Source organism: Erinaceus europaeus, chromosome 4 (assembly GCF_950295315.1).
Source record: "Erinaceus europaeus chromosome 4, mEriEur2.1, whole genome shotgun sequence".
NCBI lineage: Eukaryota > Metazoa > Chordata > Mammalia > Eulipotyphla > Erinaceidae > Erinaceus > Erinaceus europaeus.
Window position 1 is genome coordinate 116,130,662 of NC_080165.1, and position 24,373 is coordinate 116,155,034.

The window sequence follows — 24,373 nt, forward strand, 5'->3', positions numbered from 1 at the left end:
CCATACATCACCCGCCCCTCCCAGGTTCTCTCTGCTTCTTCCCTTCCCCTATTTCCCCTTAGTCCTTCACTTTGGTGCAGTAGACCACACTCAGTCCAAGTATTACTTTGTGTTTTCCCTCTCTTTCCATAGTTCTTAAATGTCCAGCTATAAGTGACATCATTTGGTATTTGCCTAAACTTTTTGGCTTATTTCTCTTGATGTCTTCCAAGCTCTATCCAAGATGATGCAACAAAATGACTAATTATTTTTAACAACTGAGTAGTATTCCAATACTTATGCCATATATATATATATATATATATATATATTTTTTTAGCCACTTGTGGGACATTGGGCATCTGGGTTGCTTCCAGTTTTTTTTTTCTGTTACAAATTATATTGCTGTGAACATAGGTATTCATAGATCTCTTCTGATAGGTGTTTTTGTTTCTTTTGGGTAAATCTCTAGGAGAGAATTTCTGGGTCAAATGGTAGGTTCATTTCTAGTTGCTGAGAAATCTCCTGACCGGTTTCCACTAGGGTTAGACCATTTTAAATTTCTTTCTTTTTTTTTTAAATATTTATTTATTTTCACTTTTGTTGCCCTTGTTTTTGTAGTTATTATTGTTGTTGTTGATGTCATCATTGTTGGATAGGACAGAGAGAAATGAAGAGAGGACAGGGAAGACAGAGAGGGGGAGAGAAAGATGGACACCTGCAGACCTGCTTCACTGCCTGTGAAGCGACACCCCCTACAGGTGGAGAGCCTGGGGCTCGAACCGGGATCCTTATGCTGGTCCTTGCACTTTGCACCATGTGCACTTAACCCACCGCGCTACCGCCCCACTCCCCATTTTAAATTTCTACCAGCAGTTCAGAAGTGTCTCTTTCTCCCTTTATCCTCTCCTAATGTTTGTTGTTACTGTCCTTTTTAATATATGACATCCTCATAGGTTTAAAGTGGAGGTATCTATGTTCAAATTTCCCTTTCCCACCTTTAATAATTTAACATTCTGTTTGTATATCTATAAAATCTAAAAAAAATTTTTTTGAACATTTTATTTATTTACTGGATATATAGAGAGAAATTGAGAAGGAAAGGGGAAATAGAGAGGGAGAGAGAGAGAGAGAGACACGTGCAGCACTTCTTCACCACTTGGGAAGCTTTCCCTCTGCATGTAAGGGACTAGGGGCTTGAACCTGGGTCCTTGCACATTGTAATATGTGCCCTCAACCAGGTGCACCATCAGCCAGCCCCTGTCCTTGATTTTTTTTTTTAATAATAGTTTTTATTTGTTTTTGAGATCAACTTGAGTTTCCCAGAAAGTCATAGACATTTCTACATTGAACTCTAAATATGATAGCATGCCTGTTGTTACCTAGGGTTCATATTGTATATACATTATGAGTTTTTAGTTTTGGTGGGTTGTCACTAATTTTATTTTATGCCAACAATTGGGCAAAGCACAAGTAATAAATTATTTACTTCCCCCAGCTTAAAATATGTAGAGTACATGTAGTTCATATATAATACAATATTAAAAGATTCAAAAATATATACAAACTTTTTATATGTGCAGAAATTTTTGTATTTATAGATGTCTGTTTCTAGATTTTCTGTTGTAGGAAGAATTACTTAGTAGTAAAATGTGATATTCTAAGTTTTTTGTTGGTTTATTTTTTTATTAGGGGATTAATGTTTTACAGTTGACAGTAAATGCAATAGTTTGTACATGCATAACATTTCGTAGTTTTCCACATAACAATAAAACCCCCACTAGGGGTGTCGGGCTGTAGCGCAGCAGGCTAAGTGCATATGGCGCAAAACTCGAGGTCCGGCATAAGGATCTGGGTTTGAGCCCCCAGCTCCCCATCTGCAGGGGGGTCGCTTCACAAGGGGTGAAGCAGATCTGTAGGTGTCTATCTTTCTCTCCCCATTTCTATCTTCCCCTCCTTTCTCCATTTTTCTCTGTCCTATCTGGCAACAACAATAATAATCACAACAATGATAAAAACAACAAGGGCAACAAAAAAAGGAAAATAAAAAAATAAAATATTAAAAAAAAATAAAACCCACTAGGAGTTCTGCCATCATGTTCTAGGACCTGGACCTCCCCCCACCCACCTACCCCAGAGCCTTTTACTTTGGTGCAATACACCAACTGATATTCTAAGTTTTAACTTTATACACTCACATTTAATTATATTTTGTGGTCTTGATTATATTTCATTTCAGAAATTTAAAATTTATAGTATAGCCTAAGAATAGTTTTAAAATTAAATTGGATCTTTTTCAGGTTAATTGGCAACAAGAAAGGTTTCAAGAGATTACTGGAAAACTTGGGCACTTTCTTAAGCAAGCAGGTTTTAAGGTAAGATCATTTTGAAATCATCTGGCTACTTTTAAATCTCATCTTACTGAAAAGAGAGTAAAAGCTAATGCTTTGGTATTCTTACTTTGGTGAATTCTTAATATGATTCTTTCTGTTTTTCATCCCTCTTGTTATTATGTTTATTTGTTGTTCTTTAGTTTATTTCACCTTAGAAAATTGCATATACATTGTGTAAGAGACTTTCCTCACATATTAAATTAGGTATATAAGTTTTTAGAGGTCACACAGGAATGTGGAAACTAGTTGAGAGTAATATCTGACAAAAAAAGTGAAATGTCCTATGATGCCAGGTATCATAGGACATATTACTGTTTTAGTGCTTTGGAAAAAATATATTATTTTTACACACGCACACAACATGTTGAGGATTGCTGCATCAGATTAACTGCAAAGCTGCTGTTTTGTGATTTCTATTAAATTCTTTAGAAATGCATTATTGTTGCATTTGTGGTTGACTGCAGTTATTTATGGTGATGTTGAATCTTATAACTCCTTTTTTAACTATGTTGATTAAGTCTCATATACCCATTATTTTTTAATAGGAAAGTGATGTAGCTTTTATTCCTACCAGTGGACTTAGTGGTGAAAATCTAATCAAAAGATCTCAATCAAGTGAACTTACAAAATGGTATAAAGGACTGTGTTTATTAGAACAGATTGGTAAGTATACTGCTATGCTGATTTTATTGTTACAAACTCTATATTAATTATTATTCAGAGTTTTTTATGAGAAATAATGCTATATGTGAAGAAATATAATATTAGTTTTTAGAGGAGCTAGGTTACCAGTTTTGAAGTTGCATACGACATTTAAGAATTAGTTCTTCTTGATAATGTTTGACCTATCTACTTCATAGATTAATCTTAAATAAGATAATAAAGGGGAACATTTTATAAACTACAAAGTGTTTTATAAATGACAGTTTTCCATTAGTATTTCTAAAAATATTTTCTAGGAGACATGAGACTATAATGAGATTCATAGACCATGAATCAAAATAACATCGTTATCATTATTTTGCCAGCCATAATATCAGTTGTCGGAGAGGGGCTTAGTATCTGCACTAGGACCTCCCCATCCCTGGCAGCCTCCCCCCCCCCCCCCCCCGTTTTTTCCCCCTGATATAGACAGAAAGGGGGGAGGAAGAGAGAGAAGGTGCAAGTGGGAGCAAAAGAGATACCTACAGGACTGTTCTACTGCTTTTTAAACTTTACCCTCCAGGTGGGACCCAAGGCCATAAACCCAGGTCCTTGTACATGGTAAGGTGTGCTCCACTGCCTGACCCCTCAAAATAACTTTGTAGGGCAGGTAAAATAGCTTACCTGGGAAGGTCCCTGCTTTGTCATGCATTTGACCTGAGGTCTTAATCCCCACCCTCCCAGACCTACCTCACTGGGAGAAACTTCAGTACTATGGTCTGTCACTTTCTAACTGAAAAAGCTGTCCTGGAGTGGTGAAATCCCTACAGCAAACAAACAAACATAGAGCTAGAATCAAACATTATTTTGTCTCTTTTTTTTCCCCCCAGATTCCTTCAAACCTCCTCAAAGATCTATTGATAAACCTTTTAGATTATGCGTTTCTGATGTATTCAAAGGTAAGTGCTGCTTCTACAGTACTTTTTCTTAAATTCAGCCTCTGCATTTTAAATCTGTCTACCCTCTTTGATAAAATGATAATATTGGCCATAAAAGTAGCTTCATGGTAGAGCCTAGAACTTGCCACCCGAAACCCCAGTCTCATCCTTTGTACTGCACATGTCAGAACTGAGGGGCTCTCATCTGTATCTCTCTCTCTCTTATAAAACTGAATAAAATTGAAAAAAATGTAATACTGTCTTCAGATTCTGCTGTATTTATGCCAATATCAGAATAATTGTCAAATTAATCTTAAAATGCACAGTTCTAGTCACTAAACTCCTATGCCTAGAAAATTCTCAATTTACTATTTTCTACCTTATACTCCTTCCTGATATTAAAAAAACAAACTATTGTCTTTATGTTTCTATATTTATGGGATTTCTATCCTCTTCCCCCTGCCTCACTCATCAAATCTCTCTAGTGTCCATATCCTTCAACCAGTTTGGATCATCCATTAGGTTGTATCCATATGAATTAGTGCCATTATGTCTATCCAGGTTTTGGTCTTCTCAGATTTTACCTCAGAGCCTCAGGCCTGAGGGTCTATTTGCACAGCCATTATGCTATCTTCCTCACTCCTGTTTTGAATGTATACACGCCATATATATATATTTGTCCATTTGGGGCCCATCAGTAGCAGTGTAGTTCTAGACCAGAGATACATACCACAACTAGGTAGAAAGAGAAGTTTATTTATTTAGGAGAGGTAGAGCTGGACATATACACTGTTTCACCACTCCTGAGCTGCCTTTTCATTCATTCTGATAGAGACAGAGAGAGGGAGCTATACCACAGCACCAGAGAGAGCTTCCTTGGCACCTTCTAGGTAGTGCTTGTGGTACTTGAACCTGGTCTGCATATGTGTCACTTCTCACATGCTACTAGCTATCTCTCTAGCCCTAAAATAGAAAGCTTAATACAAAGAAGCATGAATATGAGAAAAGAGTAACCACTAGATGTAAGGAAAATCCTATATGATACTCCTTGGTCTAAGGAGTAGTAGCCAAGGAAAGACTAACTTAGAAGTGGGGTTCAAATCTTATTGGAGAAGATGCTATATTAGATACCTAAGAATACATCTTTTTATTCATCATTGTGAATGTATCAGAGTGTACAAGACCCTATGGAGAAAAACTGCAAAGTGGAAATGGAATAGAAGATATTGAATAATTAGTACAGTTAAGATGTCAAGTTCCTCCTCCTCCTCCTCCTCCTTTTCTTTCTCCTTCTCCTTCTCCTCCTCCTCCTTCTTCTTCTTTCTGCCTTCATAGTTATTGCTGGGTACCTGCACTATAAATCCACTGTTCCTGGAGGCTATTTTCCCCATTTTGTTGTCCTTTTTACCCTTGTTGTTATTGTTGTCTTTGTTGTTGTTGTTGGATATGACAGAGAGGAGAGGAAATAGAGAGGGAGAGAAAGATAAACACCTGCAGACCTGCTTTACCCTTCACTGCCTGTGAAGTGATCCCCCTGTAGGTGGGGAGCCAGGGGCTCGAACTAGGATCCTTAATCCAGTCCTTGCACTTCGCGCCATGTGCACTTAACCCACTGCGCTACCATCGACCACCCCCCCGTCTCTTCTATAGCTATATAGCTGTACGACATAGCTATAGTACCAGCCATATAATACATCTTTAATAAATGAATAATGAATGCATCTTGTTTCTTTTAAAATGCTTGATGAAATTAAAATTTATCGTTACTTTTTTTGGCTTCCAACATTCTAGTAGTAGAGGAAATATAGTAGTGCTTTCTAAAATACCTATTACCTATTTAAAATACAGAAGCTGCGTAATTTTCCTGTGATTAGCAGTGTTTGCTAACTTAGCTTTCTCACCTCCTGTTCTCACGATAGGCTGCTTTCTAATTCCCACTTAAACCTCTCTCCTCAATATGTTCCATTGAGGTTATCAAGTGATTTCTTTTGGTTGCCAGTCAGTGCACATTTTTTTCTGTTTTTTTTTTTTTTCTTTTTCACTCCCATCTTACTTGAATTTGGTGCTGCTTCTCAGACTGGTGGCCACATCCACCTTGAAACTTTTCTCCCTTGGTTTCTGTGACCTAATTTCTCCTGCTATCCTATTTCTTTGATTTCTGTCATCTCTGTGGGTTTCTCTTTCTGAGTCTCTTAGCTAGGGTTCTGTTGCTTCAATCCTATTCTTACTCTCTGATTATTTTAATTTTAGTCAGAATCCTTAAGTACCTATATATTTGTAAAGAGAGAGAGAGAGACTACAACACTGAAGCTTCCTTCAGTGCAGTGGGGGCTGGGCTTGAATTTGAGTCACTCACATGGCAAAGAAGCACATGGGGGAGGTGAGAAGAAAAAAAAAAAGATGTACACTATCCAAGTTCTGTAGTCAGCCCACAATCCTTAAATCTTTTTTTTTTTTTTTTTAGTGGGAGGAGATCTTGTTGTTTATCCAATCTGTATTTTTAACCTAAATTTATTTTCTCTCTCCAAGTAAATATATTAACTATAGCTAGCCAAATCCAAGCATGTGTACTCTAAGGGTACTGTCAGGGAATTTGATGTGATTGGCACCCCCTGGAATTCTCTCCTCTACATGTATGTCTTATATAAACACTTCAGATTTATCCAAACTAAAATGGATCTTGGTCCTTAATTTTTGTGTTTCACAGTAAATGTATCATCATGCCATATTGCTCTGTTTTGGCTATTATCCCCCACTTACTACTCTAATCTGGTATGGATTATTTGCAAATTTCTGAATATATTCGTATCATATAGTTAGTGTATGCATTTCAGACAGCCTTCCCTCTGCTCTGACATAGAAATACCATCATCACATTTCTCTGTTCAGTTTTCTCTGTTTGGTCTTCTCATTGCCTAGCCAAGGTTGTTATTTAACCCCTAGTCATGACTTATGAGAGTCCGTTAGTATATGTCCCTTATCTGCTTCTTAATGCCTCACTTCTTGCCTTCCCGTCATTATTCCTTATGTTCCACCCGCATAAATGGCACATGAGTCTTAGCACATCCCACATTGAGATAAATGACACACAAGCCTTAGCATATCCTCCAGCTCTTCTGTGCCTATGCACTGTTTCCTGATTCAGCAGTATTTTCCTCCTTCCCCTCCTCCATATGTGCTATTTGGTAAATTGCTACCTAGCAGAAGTCTAATTGTTTCTCTCATAGATTCTTTAGTGCACCTTCTTCTGTTTCCATTGTATATTATAGACAGCATTTGTCTTAGGATAGATAATGCAGTTATTTCTGTCTTTTTCCTCACTAGTGTATACTCTGTATGAATAGGGTTTATTGTTTTATCCCTTTATCCTCAGAATTCAGCATAATACCTGCCACTTTAGTGAAAGTTCAGTAAATATTTGGAAAAAAAAATGGATTCTCACTTTCTGTAACATCAATCTTTTTATTTGTAGGAAAATCAAAAGTAGTATGAAATGCTATATTGAATACGAATAAAAATTCTGAAAGAGTAATGTTCATGTACTACTAGTTCAATATAACTTAAGGGAACTCAGTATCTAACTGTATTTATCAAATCATCTTGCTATATGAATCATAAGATTTTGGCATGTTTTGCAGATCAAGGATCTGGATTTTGTGTCACTGGTAAAATTGAAGCTGGCTATATCCAAACTGGTGATCGACTACTAGCAATGCCTCCTAATGAAACTTGTACTGCAAAAGGTACTCCTACAAGATTCTTTTGCTCATCAACCCATATATTGAGACGGCAGACTTTTAAAAAGAGGTTTAGTTATTAACTCCAGAGTGAATAACCTCTTACTGAAACAGTTACTGACTGTCAAAATGATACTAACTGTTGAAGATAAACATGTGAAAACATGAAACGATTTTTTTTTTTCTGTTGTAACTGTGTATGTGAGCCGGTATGTGTGTGTGTGTGTATATATATATATATATCACACTAACTGTGGTGGCCTATCTTAACAATGATTTGAGAAGCCTTGCTAGGATTTATCCAGGTGTGTAGACACTTGACAGATATATTCAAAATAGTAATCACTAGTAACTAAAAATTAAATGTAACCTCAGCCTTCCACTAAGTAGTCAGTGACAACACAGCTTGCTATGCACTGCTATTTTGAAGTGTCTATTTCAGAATGTCCATAAGTTAATAGTTTTGATTATGTTTATACTAAAAAATATATATTTTATAGCAAGCAAGTTTTAAAATGGTATGCAAATACAGAAAGCCTGGTGTTAAGAAGTTAGCTATTTTAAAATAACTAATTATTTTTGTCTTCTAATTGTTTGACCTTAAATATTATCCTTTCTAAATTCTGTTTAAAAGCTTATAATTACATATTTACCTTAGTTAAACTTCAACATAAAACTGCAGATCTATTTTATACTATAGAGTAATATTATTTTAAACATTTCAGCTAAGATTTGACTAGTTGCAGTTGTTCAAAATTTCTTAAAAATTCGATACATTCTGTTACTCTTACTTTATAGTATACCTGATGAACTTATAATTTTTTTTCATTTTTGTTTGAGTTGGCTTATTCACTCTTAGTAGTGAATTCATTAATTACTATAAGAAGTAGGACAAATACTTGTTAGATAACAGTTCGATCTAAGTTTAAAGTTAAGTAATACAATGACAACCAAAACTATTTCTACTTGATCTTTTTCCTTGTGAGGTTCCTAGCTCAGTAATCAACACTGCAGATGATAGAGCAGTGCTCTAGTCTAGCCTTCTCTCATTATTAAGAAAATAAGGATTTACTTAAAGTAACTTGAGATGTGTTATTATTATGCCAGTATCTGTTACAAGAGAAGTATTTGAATGGGGGCTATGCAAAGAATATACCAGTTTTCTGACTAAGTTTTGAAATTTTTGATTAAATAGCCAGAAGCTAGCCATTTGTGGACAAATGCAAGTCACTTTATGTTCAGGGTGGTGCTCCAGAGAGTTAAGTTTAGAGGAAGTGTGTTTTCCTCAACGTTCGCAGTTACACTTCTCACTCTCAATGCATTCATACTGAAAATGATGAGTAGTACTGATGAGGCACAAATCAGTCAAACTCTTAGTTGTTACGGCTTGATAGTGAGGTGTGTCATTGTATTCTTTGGTTCTTACTCATTTTCAGGAATCACTCTGCACGATGAGCCTGTTGATTGGGCTGCAGCAGGCGATCATGTTAGCCTTACATTGGTTGGGATGGATATCATCAAAATCAAGTGAGTGAGCAAATGAGTGTAAGCAACTTTGTTTTGGCAATGGCATCTCAGAACACATAGAGTTTGCAGTTCACTAATGTAAATAAGACAATGAGCACTGAGCTCCATTTGTCCAAAAGAGCATTTATGGAAGTATAAAGATGAAAAGCAAAACCTACTTAAAGTATTGACTATAAATAACTAAAGGAAGTGAACTTCCAAAAAATAAAACAGCTACAGTAACACTAAGTGGCATGAAGAAAGAAGGATTGGGGGGTGTGAGGAGGTAGATAGAGAGATTCCTTTGTAGGAGTAGACTTCAGCTGTGGGTGTCTTGAATCTTATATACTTATATAGATGTGAAACTGTATCTCCCAGATTTATAGTATTGTAAGCCAGTGTTAAGTCAAACAATAAAATATAAAAAGGGAAGTTAATGTATATAAACACACATATTTGACATCCTTTTTTGTGTGGAAAGCTGTAATATCAAATTGATGTACAACTAAAAAAGATAGAAAGTCATACTTAATTCAAAAGGGAGTATTAATGAAAATGCCCCCTATTGAATGTTTTTTTCACTTTTAAATTAAATTAATTTTTTTGCAAATTCATGTGTTTCAATTCTTCTTTTATTTTGTTTTACAATAGTTTGAACATGCATAACATTTCTTAGTTTTCCACATGACAATACAACCCCCACGAGGTCCTTTGCCATCGTGTTCTATCCTGTTTACTTGAATGTTTTACTTTGTAAATGATTTTAGATATATTCCTAGATGCAAATTTATTTGTCCCCCAACCACCTTCTCTCCTTTTTGGTTTCCTGTTCCAGTGTTGGGTGCATTTTCTGTGGCCCCAAAGAACCCATTAAAGCTTGCACGCGTTTCAGAGCCCGCATTCTCATCTTTAACATAGAAATTCCCATCACTAAAGGATTTCCTGTAAGTTTCAAAATGTTTCCTTGTTTTTGTAAAATCAGAGTAAATTTATTCTGAAAAGGAACTTTATTTACAAGGGAGATTGCTATATAATGTCTTAATAAGCTAATTCAGAAAAAAGTGAAATTAGAATTTGAAAATTAGTTTTCTGTTGGCTCTTATTTTGATCCTTGAATATTAGGAATCCTTAGGAATATTTTTCAAGAAACATTGTGAAAAAGTTTCATTATCAGTAGGATACAAGCTGATGACAATTAAATTCATCTAGGGAAGATAGTGTATACTTTTGATATATTCTAAAGGTTGCATGACAAATCTTCTTAGGCTGGGTTTTTCTGTTTTTATTTTACTATGTATATTTGTAGTTTTTGATTAAAAAAGTAATACATCCTGATAGAAAATTATGCAAAAGACAAAAAAGTAATAAGAATGTTCTTAATTTTAATTGCTTAACCTATAAATACCTTCCCCCCTTATTTTCACTCTTAATTTTGTGTATATGAGTGATCTGCTCATTGATATTTATGGGTATGCTCTGGAGATCCTTGGAAGATAGTAAATTTTAATTGTGTTGAAACAATGTGCTCAGATCCTGAATACTGTGAAGTTGTTTTACAGGTCAACATCATCAAGCACTATGTGAACATATAAACATCAATGGAAAAAGGAGGATATTACATTATAATATTACTTATAAAAGATACTGTTTATGAATAGAATGAATTCCTGTTTTATATGTCATTTTTTGAGATATTGAGGATCATAATGATTATAGTTTGATACATTGCTTTTGCCTCTTAACAAATGAATAGTTTCTGATTCTATATTTATTTATTTACTCCCTTTTGTTGCTCTTGTTTTTATTGTTGTAGTTATTATTGTTGCTGTTGTTGGATAGGACAGAGAAAAATGGAGAGAGGAGGGGAAGACAGAGAGGAGGAGAGAAAGACACCTGCAGACCTGCTTCACCGCTTGTGAAGCGACTCCCATGTAGGTGGGGAGCCCAGGGCTCAAACCCTGATGCTTACACTGGCCCTTACGCTTTGCGCCACGTGCGTTTAATTCGCTGTGCTACCACCCGACTCTCTCTGATTTTATTTTTAGTAACAAAATGTTTGCTAGTGGAATTAAGTGACTTTGAAAATTTTAAATATTTCAAAATTTTAAACATAATTTTCAGTATTTGATGTACCTTTGAATTAAAAGGTAGTAAAAAAAAAAACTGACTTTTAATTTTTTTTAAGTGTTTATTTATAAAAAGGAAACATTGACTAAACCGTAGGATAAGAGGGGCACAACTCCACACAGTTCCCACCACCAGAACTCTGTATCCCATTCCCTCCCCTGTTAGCTTTCCTATTCTTTAACCCTCTGGGAGTATGGTCATTGTGGGATGCAGAAGGTGGAAGGTCTGGCTTCTGTAATTGCTTCCCTGCTGAACATGGGCGTTGACAGGTCGATCCATACTCCCAGCCTGTCTCTCTCTTTCCCTAGTGGGGAAGGGATCTGGGGAAGCGGAGCTCCAGGACACATTGGTGGGGTTGTCAGTCCAGGGAAGTCTGGTCGGCATTATGCTAGCATCTGGGACCTGGTGGTTGAAAAGAGAGTTAACATACAAAGCCAAACAAGCTCATGGGAAAAAAGAAAAAGAAAAGCTAGTATAACCACACCCCTTTTGGAATGTAACTAAAATATGCCTACTAGCTATCTACAAAATGGAGGACCCCCCCCCCACACACACACACACACACCTCTTCATCTGCACTATTCCAGCCTTTAGGTCCATGATTGGTCAACAATTTGTTTGGCTTTGTAGGTTAACTCTTTTTTCAACCACCAGGTTCCAGATGCTAACAGGATACCGACCAGACTTTTAAATTTGTTTAAGTTAGTGCTGTTGTCAGTGAATCTTTTTAGTTCATTTAAATTAACTTTACACTTAAGTGCCCTGACTTGTAATTCTTTGTAACTATGTAAGTTCTATGATTAATACAGTTATATCTGTCAGCTACTATTTAAGTTTTATAATATTAATTTATATTATTTTCTCAAAATAATTAAAGGTTTCTTTCCAAAAATTGTAATAGTTGAAAATATATAATTTTTAAAGTATAAAAATTCATGTGTTTATTACTAGGCAAGGGGCTGTAACGGATAGTCATGAACAAATGGCAGGCATTCTTAGAAAGCAGTGTGTCCTATGGGGAGAAGTTGGTTATTATGTGTTTTTACTCAAACAGTATTCATTTTTGCCATTGGAGATGTAGAGAGGTTAAGAGGTCAGTAGTTGCTTTGAATAGTACTACTGTCTTCCTGTCTACCGTAGTTTCTTAAAAATAAGTATGAATTGAAAGTTTCTCAGCGCCGCTCAAGTAGGTTCTGCCGGTGTATACTGACTTGCGAGTACCTGGATAACATTTGTTTGAGAAAACAAGTGGTTATTATGTTCTGTCATTTTTTTTAAAACTAAAGATAATCTTCCTAAACCAAAATTGAACTATTTGGGATTAATTTCTTAATGCTACATAATATATTTGTTTTTGTTAATGTAATTGTAGACTATAAAAAAACGAATGGATTAGGGTCAAGGAGATAGCATAGAAGTTAAGCAAAAGATTTTCATGCTTAGACTCCAAGGTCTCAGGTTTAATCCTGGTACTACTGTACTTTAAGCCAGAGTGGAGCAGTGCTCTGGTAAAAAAAAAAAAAAAAAAAAAAAAAAGAAGAGGAAGAAGAAAGAAAAGAAAAAGGAAAATTTCATCCTAACCTAAAATTCTGTACCCATTAAGTAATAACTGTTTTATTCCCTCTACCCTAAGCATATACTATTTGTCCTTTTGTTCCTCATTTATTTCACTAAGTATTATTTTCAAGACATCATCTGTGTTGTGGCATGTGTCAGCAGTTCATTTATTTTTAAAGCTGAGTAAGAGTCGATTGAATGTATATGCCATTGATTTATCCACATTTTGAGGTATACCACTGTGGTTTTTGTTTGCATTTCTCTATATGATTTGCAAATATTTTCCGCTTTATTTCTTTGCTATAATATCCTTTGATGTACAAAATTTTATATTTTGGTGAAGTCTACTTTATCTACCTTATTTCGTTACCAATTCTTTTTATTATTGTTATATCCAAGAAATGATTGGCAAGATGCTAGATTTTCTTTTCTATTTTTGTTGAAAATTTTGTTATTTTGCTTCTTACATTTAAGCTTTTGATATACTTTGAGTTAATTTCTTTATTGAAGGAGATAGGTTTTCCTTTTTTTATTTGCACATGAATATATAGTTTTACCAGTACCACTATCTTTTCCATATTGTATGATCATAACATTATTTAATTGGACAATTTATACATTGGTAATTTTTAACTGTATGTTGCATAGGCTTAGATTAGGAAAATAATGATTTTGCCTCATAATATTTATATATCACCAGATAATTTAATTCTGATAGTCTACTTGGAAATAAAGTCCCAGCCTTATCTGAAACTCTTCAAACTAGTATGTTTCAGGATACAGAAATGTTCAGATGTTAGGCAATATGATATATACATGTTATGGAAAACCCCTAAGAGAGAATGTGGTAAGAACCTCTAATTGAACATTTTGATATTTCTGTACTTTACTATATTTATGATTAATGCTAAGTGAAATAAATAAGGTACTATAAATTGCTTTCAGATTTCACTTTGTTACTTTAAGTAAGTTTAGAACAGATGTAGGGAAAGTTGGGTTTTCAGCATTTTGGGATATTAGAATTGAAGGTAAAGAGATTGTGTACCTGTATTAGTATTGTCTATTTACAGATGAGAGTCTCTAAGAAGTTGACTGTCTAAAAAATAAAGCAATTAAAACTGAACTCATACTCAGCACTTTTCATTCTAAAATCCAATATTAATTCCTGTTACTGTATGCTGCAGATTGCTTTAGATTGTGGGTGACTTTGCTTATGCATAATATGAATTCAAGACCGGCAGGCGGAGCAAGCACATAGCACCACCCCAGCACTTCACTATCAGTGGAGTTCTTGCTGCTCCCACTTGGTGCCAGGTTTTGAACTGAGAATCCATGCATGGAGACAGGTGCTTTATTACGAAGTCATCTCCCTAGTCCCTATTGTGTCTTAAAAAAAAAAAATCAGTATAGTAGTCATGTAGTAATCATATTAAAATATGTTATAAGGGAACAAAAGGCATGGCATAGAGACCAGGAGTCTCTGGTAAAGGAAGACTCTACCTACATTCTAAGTCAGCTGAGAGATAACTGTCTTGGACTACTTCTAGAAAAATGAGAAAAAATAGACAGGTAGGATTAAAGAAGTGCAGACTAAATAACTCAGTTATTAGAAAGTTCCGTAATCAGGATTCTGTTTCTATTTTCTGACTGTGAAAACTGTTTTAGCCAGGAAATTCCAAAGTAGAGGCATAGATATTTCTTCAAGGAAGCAGCATAAAATGGTATTTACAAAGTGATTCAAGTTTGATATCTTTGCTGCTTCCAAGGTATTTGATCTTTGCACTGTACCCAAACTACAGACATGTTGCACACTGTATGCTTATTATTTGAATGAAGATAATTCTGCCTCTGACTCTAGTAGACTTAAGCTTAAAGATCAGCTCTGCCATCTTTTACTATGGCCACATTGTTGCTTAGCCTTTTTGCATTTCCTGTTCATACATATAAGGTATGAAAGTGTCAAAGGTCACCGGTTAACTGAATATCATTTGCTCAGCATCACTTTAAAGTAACATTTTCTAGGATTTGTCACTAGTGATAAGGAATGTGGGGATACTGGGGGAAAAGGGTTATTAAAAAACATGACCCCAAATCATGAACTAGAAGGTAACAGTCAGAATTTACACTCAAGTCTTTTGGGCCAGGCAGTGGCACACCTGGTTGGGTGCACACATTACAGTGTACATAGGTTCGAGCCCCCAGTCCTCACCTGCAGGGGCAAAGTTTCACAGGTGGTAAAGCAATGCTATAGGTATCTCTCTCTGTCTCCCCTCCCCTCTCAGTTTCTCTCTGTCTCTATCCAATAATAAATAAATAAAAACAAAAACAAAAAACTCAGGTCTTTCAAATTTCAAAACCTGAATAAACGTATCTACAGTATTTTATTCTCACTATCCAATGGTGAATGCATTGATTACTATAGAATATAATGTAATTAATTCCTCTTCCCTTATTTTGTGAGGAAAGTATTCACATTTATTGAATACTATGTCAGGCTCTGTGTCTGACCCTGTTTAATTCCCATTAAAACCCAGTAACCTACCTATATTATAACTGAAGAAACTGAGATACAGAAATGTTAAAGTAGAAGAATTGGGATTCAATCCTAATCTAATCCCTATTATTAATAATAATTATTATTGCTATTATTCTAAATGATAAATTCTTTAAATCTTTACAATAACCCTAAAATGTTACCTTCCACCTTTACAGAAGGAAAAGCTGAAAAAAAACATATATATATATATATATATATATATATATATATATATATAATTTTCTAAAGTTTGCACAGTAAGTATGGAGTAGATATTTGGATTTTTTTGTGACCTTTTTCCTCTAGTATGCTAAGGAATAACCTGATTAGAGTTATGGGACTTGGAGACTATTGAGGATCCTGAAAGACTGCAAGCAATAGTGCTGAGATAAATGCCAATTATAAATATGAATACCAGAATGGAAAACTAAAAATGCTATGATAGTTTATTTATTGTTGTAATTTTTTTAGGTGCTGTTACACTACCAAACTGTCAGTGAGCCTGCTGTTATTAAACGATTGATTAGTGTCTTAAACAAAAGCACAGGTGAAGTTACAAAGAAAAAACCCAAGTAAGTATTTTAATGAAATATAAGTACCAGCTATGTAAGCAGGTTTCGTTCTTTTTTTTTCTTTTTGCAGATTAATTTATTTGATTTTTTTGTGTGTGTGAGGTAAGTGAAATCTATTTTAATTTAAAATAAAACTTTTTAAAGACTTAGATTATGACAAATACAAAAACAAATCTTTATGCTTCAGTTTAGGCATGTTTGATTACCAGATAGAATCTCTGTCATATATTCTAGGAGTGGGTATGAATGGTAACATAGAAGTAAATATAATTGTATATGTTTGTTTCAAACCCTGGATAGTGATGATATATAAATACATTAGAAATTTTTTTAGATGTAAATTTACATTATGCCTAGACAGTGCTTCCAGATTCCAGCTGATGGTTCTTCTGAGCCTTCTTGTCGCCTCTTTAATGATTATTTTAATGAAAACTACTACCCCAGGAAGAAAGAGATCTACACTCTCTAAAGCTCCTATTTTTCCCACACTCAGAGACTATTTCCCTTCCTACTCAAAATTCACGTAGGTCCGTCATCATTTTGATCACCTCTGATAGCCACCAATGCCTAGGCTGAGGCATGATTGTGATTTTTTCAAAGGAACTTAAGTTTCTTAATCTAATTCAGCTAAAGACTAACAACAGTTTGGCTTGGCTGCTTTAGCTTTGGGGTTTTCCTCACTTTAACCCTATGGGAAATCCCACATAAAATCCCCCCTTTTCAGTCTTGGGGTATTCGTCCTCTTTGCACCTGTGTAAGAGACCATAGGTGGTTAGTGGGTTAATGGGTTGGCTGCAAGTGGAATAGAAAATCTTCATGCTACTGTAAACCTAGGCCTGCTTCTCTGTTAGGTGAAAAGGGTTAATTTTCACTCTTAAAATTTGACCTAAGGTTAACTCCTACTCTGAGTGTCTGCTGTTACAGTCTGTGATCTAACTGATGGCTAGCATTTCCTCAGCACCACTAGTTAGTTTATAGACTCTGGCATAAATGCTTTCACATAGTTTATTTTTTCAGCAATTATGGAAGCAGGCTATCTGAAACTTGAGAAGTTGTTATAACATGTTTAAGGTCAAAAAGCTATAATTTTTAGATCCAGGAGTTTGACCTAGTCAGTTCACATCTCATAGCAATTCCTTTCTTTTCTTTCTTCTTTTTTTTGAAATAAAGTCTGTTTGTTTGACCAAAAAAAATTGGTTTGGAAAGTTATTAGTAATATTATTTTTCATCAAAGTTCCATTTAGCTCTGGCTTCTGGTAGTACATAGAATCTGTCACATGCAAGTCCTGTGAGCTACCACTGTGATATCTCCCTGCCCTTACTTTGGAGAATCCTCACTCGCAGTGGACTAGTCATAACTAGTCTCCCCTCTCTGCTCCTGCTTGAGAGTCCTAGCTCAGTGATTCTGGATCTTAATATCTACTAATGTTAGTTTTTCCATTTATCCTCTCTGTAGCAAAGTTATTTTGTATGCATTGGTGCCATTTGGCCTTTATTTCTACTTTAGACACACTGTAAATTGGATTCCTTTATGTGGAATTTCACTTTCTAGAAACCAGAGTGCAAATTATAAACATACTTCTTCTTGAGTAGTGGGTTGTTGGGCCAAAGCTCTCTAGTATTTGGAAGTTTTGGAAGAAATTTGTTTGGCTTATTTGGTCTATCTAAACTAAAATTTTTTTTAAAAATTATTTATAAAATGTAAATATTGAAAAGACTATAGGATAAGAGGGGTACATTTCCACACAGTGCTCAATCCCAGAGCTCCGTATCCCATCTCCTCCCTTGATAGCTTCCCTATCCCTCTGGGAGTATGGACCCAGGGTCATTATGGGGTGCGGAAGGTAGAAGGTCTGGCTTCTGTAATTGCTTCTTCACTGAACATGGGCATTGTCAGGTCTATTCATATTCCCAGCCTGTCTCTTTCTTTTCCCTAATGGGGCAGGGCTCTGGGTAAACTAAGCTTTTAAAAAGAAAATTGACAGTTGCTGTCCCCATTCCTTCACATCAACAGTAATTTCGAAGACATTTTTGAAATGATTCCTTTTTGGTCTTTTAAGTAAGTCTTCATGGGACCCATACACAAGGACTTTTGTTTTCTCATTTGTTTAAAACTGTGTACAGTTAGTCCCATCTATACCCTTCTTTCTCTATAAGCAGTTATTATGGAATAATCTTATGTGATTTTGTTTAGAGGTGAATATCTTTTATAGAACTGCTTTGAGAGAAAATAGATAAGGGAGGGAGAGAGATTTAGAGTACCGGGTAGGCAGTTAGGTGGTTATCCATTTTAAAAACAGCTTCCTACCACAATTCACCAATTTGGATTTAACTGGGGGAAAACTTAGGGCATTTCATTACGCTTGCGAAATGCACATGGATCATTCTTTGTATGAGATGAATATTTGATTTCATGAAGGGATGAGAAGGAAAGTTTTGGTGGAGGGACCTTAAGCATTTTTTTTACAGCATCCTTCAAGGTGTAGAAAGTTGTGTTCGGGAAGTTGATAAAAACTAGGAACTAGATAAAGTTTCTTAAATGATTTTATTTCTTCTAGCTTACCCAGCTGATTATGAAAAAAACTATTTTTATGGCATTGCAATTATTCATCTCTGTTGAATATACATTTCTTTCTTTTTTCTTGACAGATTGTTGACTAAAGGCCAGAATGCATTGGTAGAACTACAGACACAAAGACCGATTGCACTTGAGCTCTACAAAGACTTTAAAGAGCTGGGGAGGTTCATGCTGCGTTACAGTGGTTCAACAATAGCTGCAGGTGTAGTCACTGAGGTACTTTTATGATCTCCTTTCTCTTTCTACTTCCTAATGATTACTGAAATTTTCATGACATAAGGGCAACAGGGTTATGGTTTAGAATAAGATTTAAAAATTTTACTGTTTTTTTTTTTTTTTTTTAAAATGATGGGAAGAAATGTTTGGTCTTAGGATGCCTCATAGTGAAACTTACAGTGTCTTCTCCATCACTAATACTGCTCAAAACTAAAGGAAATTCTCTGAAGAAAATAGAGCCAGATCATGATAATACAGACTTTAAGTGTCAGATGAAGATGGGGGGTAGCAATTTTATTTAACAGACTAAAATTTTTCTTTAAATTATTAGTTGCATAAAAACTGATTCATGGCAACTTGGGAGGTGGCACAGTAGCTAAAACATTGAACTCTCAAGCTTGAGGTCCCACGTTCTATTCCCAGCATCACATGTGCCGTACGTAGTTCTGGTGCTTTGTTTTTCTCTCATTCATAAAGAAAGACTTTTTAAGTTGATTTAAAAAACTGCTAATGTATTTGAAACATACTTATTATGTTTAATAAGTTTGTTTATGTAAGTATAGCTGAGATTTAAAGAATCTAAATACTAAAAAACTTAAATATTGTGGGGAGGGGAAGATTGCAAAATATAAAATCATTTTTTTAAAAAAAAAGGGGAAATGAAACTTTGAATTTTATATACTGAGCAAATGCTAGACCTAGCAAACAATGCTAGAATACTTACTGATTTAAACATGCATACACACACACACACACACACACACACACACACTAGTAAAAAAAAAAAAAATCCTCATTAATGTTATATAGACCCTGACAGAACAGCTCGGAATGTTGGTTTTGTTTTAAATAACAGAATTGATAACTGAGCAAGGAAACATAATTTGGATTACAAAATTCCTGCTTTAATAAGAAATCCTTAAATGATGAAAAAAATTATTCTAAAACTTAAATTGTTTCCATTAGAAAATAATCTGAAGAGTGTAAATCTTTAGTCTATAAGTAGAAAGAGAAAATGTTAACAGGAAAAAGGAAAAATGTTTTTCTGATGTAATTGTTTCACTGTCATTTTATATTTGTTCTTATTATAACTTTTTTTTTCTTTACAGATAAAGGAATGATGGGTCTGAATTCCACCATGTTTTTTTAAGTTTATGAAATATTTAACTTCTGTATTTAAAGAGTCCAGTTACTCAGATAAAGGAACAATATATACTTGTTTGTTTTTAATAAGAAAGAAGATTAAAGTTATCAGCTACAAAGAAGTATTAATAATACCACTCCTGCAAAAATTTCCAGTTGCCAACTGGCAAAGAAAGGCTAATATTGCACTTTCATAAAAACCCAACTTTCCCCTTGAAATGTTATTAAATGGATTTACTTTACCGAGTTTTATGGAAAATATCAGAAATATTTATTAGGAGACATGGATTCATCATGAAATGAATTCTACTTTCAGCCAAATCACAAAATGTTTACAGTTTTCTCTTTTTGATTTTCAAAATACTGCACATTAAGAAAAAAGAGTAAATTAAATTGGCTTGTTGAGGTAGTTTATGTTTGAATTGAGCTTTTTTTTTTTTTTGGTATTCTAAGATGTACTGAATTAAGGGCATTTTCTTGTATGCATAAGAATGTTCTTTCTTCAATAAGTAAATTTTTGAAAGCTTAGTTTGGAATTAGTGGAAAATGTTTCTTCACAATCAAGTTTTCTTTAAGATTTAAAACCAATTAATAAAATGCCTTAGTTTGAGCATAACAGCAAAATGTGTGTGGTTTTCTTTCCCCCTTAGTGTGTGGTTTTTCTTTCCCCCTTAGTGATTCTCACTAAATATAGGTTGGGAGTTTTGTGGAATATTTTTCACTTAAGAGTTTTCCTGCTCTTTCTTATGAATTCTTGGTTTTTTTTACCCTAATGACATTCTTAGGACATATTTGATGGCTTGATCTTGCATACCATACTCACTATAAATCCTTTATAAGATTCATGTTTTCTTTAAAAATTTAACAAACTCAAAGGTTTATTTAATATTTCTTGAATTTCCTCCTGACTAGGAGAAATTTTAGAGTAGATGTTCTCAACTAATATGGGGCCTCTGAACTGATAGATAATTTTTTGACATATAGACAATTATGATAAACTTATTTTTTTAGTTGGGAGATGTTGTAATGTGTATATTGGTGACTTATCATATTACATATAAGAGCCTTCCCTCCCTCCCTCCCTTCCTCCCTTCCTTCCTTCCTTCCTTCCTTCCTTCCTTCCTTCCTTCCTTCCTTCCTTCCTTCCTTCCTTCTTTGTTGTTGGGGTTTCGTTGCTCCAGGTTGACTTTTTCAGGTAAAGAAAAGCAACTGGAGGGAGTCGGGTGGTAGCGCAGTGGATTAAGAGCATGTGGTGCAAAGCGCAAGGTCCGGTGCAGGTATCCCGGTTCAAGCCCCAGCTCCCCACCTGCAGAGGAGTCCTTCACAGGTGGTGAAGCAGGTCTGCAGGTGTCTACCTTTCTCTCCCCCCCTCTGTCTTGCTCTCCTCTCTCCATTTCTCTCTGTCCTATCCAACAGCAAACAACTACGACATTGAGAGTAACCACAACAATAAAACAACAAGGGCAACAAAAGGGAATAAAGGAATATTTTTTAAAAAAGGAAAAGAAAAGCAACTGGAAAAGAGAGAGTCAGAGGCAAGAGACAGGGAGAGAGGGAAAGATACCACAGCACCAAAGCTTCTTCCAGTGCACTGGATTCTAGGCTCAAACCTGGATTGTATGTATAACACGGCAGGTACACTCTCCAGGTGAGTTATTTTGCTGGCCCATTTCTTCTTAATTTATGAGTAACATTTACATGGTAAAGCATACAAACATCATCCGTATGCTGACCATATGTATGATCATATGAAAATGAGCATAAAGTGAATATATTTCTATAATGCATTGGCTTACTAAAAAGTATTTGTGTACTTATCACTTCACAGTAAAGTTATTAAGGTAAGGAAGGCTTTTTAAAAAACATTCCCTTTTGTTGCCCTTGTTTTATTGTTGTAGTTATTATTGTCGTTATTAATGTTGTCATTGGTTAGGACAGAGAGAAATGGAAAGAGAAGGGGAAGATGGGGGGGAGGGGAGAGAAAGACACCTGCTAGACACCTGCAGATCGGCTTCACCGCTTGTGAAGCTTGAACCGGGATCCTTAGGCTGGTCCTTGCGCTTTGCACTGCCTGTGCTTAATCCACTGTGCTACTGCCCGACTCCCAGAAGAATTTTTATATATAACACTAAAACAATAGCTTAATAGATACATGGGACATAAATCTAACTCAGACGACCTCACCTATGTGTCCCAAAGTCTACCCCACTAGACAAAGACAGAAACAGGCTGGGGATATGGATCTATCTGCCAATGTCCATGCCCAGTGGAGAAACAATTACAGAAGCCAGAACTCCCACCTTCTGCGCCCCATAAAGAATTTTTGTTCATATTCCTAGAGGGATAAAGAATAGGGAAGCTTCCAATGAAAGGGATGGGACACAGAACTCTGGTGGTGGGAATTGTATGGAATTGTACTGCTATCTTACAATATTGCTAATCATTATTATATCACTAATAAAAAATTTTAAACAAGCAAGACTAGCAGTAGCCTGACTTTGAGTGAGCAGCTCTCACAATGCTGGCTAAAACTCTCAGACCTCATGCCCATGGCAAGGCTATGACAAAAGAGTGTGCCTTTTCCAAAAATCAGAAGCATCTCATCTACTATAATTGAGTTTAATTTCTTCCTTGGGGCAGCCTCGGAATAGGATGTGAAGTGAAAATCACCCAGAGCACATAGTTGAGAATTGTGGAAGCTGAAAATTCAGGGTGTTGTACAGCAGCAGGTAATGGATTTAGGGATAGGGTGAGCCAAAACAAGAAACACTCAGTTTATAAGACCATCAGAGAATTATGAATTTTAGTAGTAGCAGGATAGAAATGAGGGGGTTTATGTATTCCTTCTTATACTGTAATAGTTCAGTCTTATTATTAGTGATTTAATAATGATTTATAAGATTGGGGGATAATAGGGGTACAATTCCCACCACCAGAAGGTTCCCTATTCTTTATGCCTCTGGGAGTATGAACCAAAGATATTCATGGGGTGCAGAGGGTGGAAAGTCTGGCTTCTGTAATTACTTCCCCGCTGGACATGGGTGTTGACAGGTCAATCCATACTCCCAGCCTGCTTCTATCTTTCTCTAGAGGGATAGGGCTCTGGGGAGGTGGGATTCCAGGACACTTTGGTGAGGTCTGCCCAAGGAAGTCAGGTTGGCATCATGGTAGCAACTGCAATTTGGTGGCTGAAAAGCATTAAGATATAAAGCAGAACAAATTGTTTAATAATCAGGAACCAAAAGGTTAGAATGTAGCAGATGAGATTTGGGTCTTCAAGTTGGAAGAAGCTAGGAAGTCTATATATTTGTATATTCCAAGGGGCCCATGATTTGAGTAATTTTTTTTTTTTTTAACCAGAGCATTGCTCATCTCTGGCTTAGGTACAACTAATTTTTCCCTGAGCCCAACAGCTAGATAGTTCAGTCTTTTTAGCACTTAGAATTTTAAGTACTGGCACTTCTTGGTAAGGTAGAAAGGGGACCCTTTTGCAGAATTTGAACTCATGTGGGCAATTTTGAAGAAGGCTCGAATGAGTGCTTTTTTTTTTTCAGCATTAGGTACAGTCAAAAGTGAAAGTAATAAATAGGTGTCTTAATTTTTACCTAGTGAAATAAGGCAAAAGCAGCAGTTACTCCTATTAACCATAAGATGGGGATGTCTAGTCATTTTGTGGTCAATAAGGTTTCAAACTTGGCAGATGCTTTTGTGTGCTCAGAGCTCACCAGAGTATTTGATTTCACTAGGGCTACTCTAGAGTGCTCTTGTCTGATGTCAGAAAGTTAGGAACTTTTCATGCTCAAAGGAGAGCATTTGGACATGACTTTTAGTGCCAACTTTAACTCTCAGAATCTCCCTCCCTTTTTCTTTTTCCATCTAGGCAAATCTGAATAGTAAATATGTATAGTGTAAATCAAATAGGGAAGTCACTCATATCTCAAAATAGAGGCATAAAGTGAGGGAATAGGAAAGATTATAATTCTTTTTTTTTTTTTTTTTTTTTGCAAAGACGTAAGAAATCTGTATTTTGGAAGGAACAGGACCACCTTTGGGAGGACAGGGGGTGCTGGGGGAGGTGCAGAGGAGCGAGGGGCGCGGGTCTAGAAGTATGTCAGCTCCTCGTGTCTGGCCTTGCCCGTCTGGTAGCTGTGCAGGGCAGGGGGCTTGTTCTCGTGCGGGAGGCTCTGGAACACGCGCAGGTGCAAGAACTCCTCGGTGCCCACTTGCACCTTGATGAAGTAGTTGGTCCCGGCCACCAGCTGGGTCTTGAACTCAGTGGCCTAAAACATGCTGAACTTCTTGTTCTCTTTCTCCTCCAGCTGGGTCTTCACCTGGTCGGCCAGGGCCTGGGTCTCCTCGGTGGCAGGCCGGGTGTCGGAGGTCCCCTCGCACGTCATCCTGGCGGCGGGTGGTGAGGCACAGGGCGGTCTGTCTGCGGTGCAGGGAACT

At 35.9% G+C, this 24,373-nt stretch overlaps 2 protein-coding genes across 2 annotated transcripts in view; one reads left to right on the top strand and one right to left on the bottom strand.

Annotated features, from left to right (window-relative positions):
* The window catches only part of HBS1L (HBS1 like translational GTPase), an 86,053-nt gene extending 65,505 nt beyond the window's left edge, over positions 1–20,548 (top strand). The window contains exons 10-18 of the mRNA XM_007520032.3: positions 2,280–2,354; positions 2,918–3,035; positions 3,905–3,973; positions 7,591–7,695; positions 9,126–9,216; positions 10,031–10,139; positions 15,887–15,987; positions 18,637–18,781; positions 19,891–20,548. Of these exons, the coding sequence (XP_007520094.1) occupies positions 2,280–2,354; positions 2,918–3,035; positions 3,905–3,973; positions 7,591–7,695; positions 9,126–9,216; positions 10,031–10,139; positions 15,887–15,987; positions 18,637–18,781; positions 19,891–19,902 (825 nt within the window). The 3' untranslated portion in view covers positions 19,903–20,548. The remainder of the gene's footprint in view (positions 1–2,279; positions 2,355–2,917; positions 3,036–3,904; positions 3,974–7,590; positions 7,696–9,125; positions 9,217–10,030; positions 10,140–15,886; positions 15,988–18,636; positions 18,782–19,890) is intronic.
* A 3,382-nt stretch (positions 20,549–23,930) lies between these two features.
* LOC103110829 (cystatin-B) lies at positions 23,931–24,373 on the bottom strand. Its single transcript, XM_007520031.3, is given in 1 exon segment — positions 23,931–24,373. A coding segment is annotated over 1 exon segment (297 nt). The 5' UTR covers positions 24,322–24,373; the 3' UTR covers positions 23,931–24,024.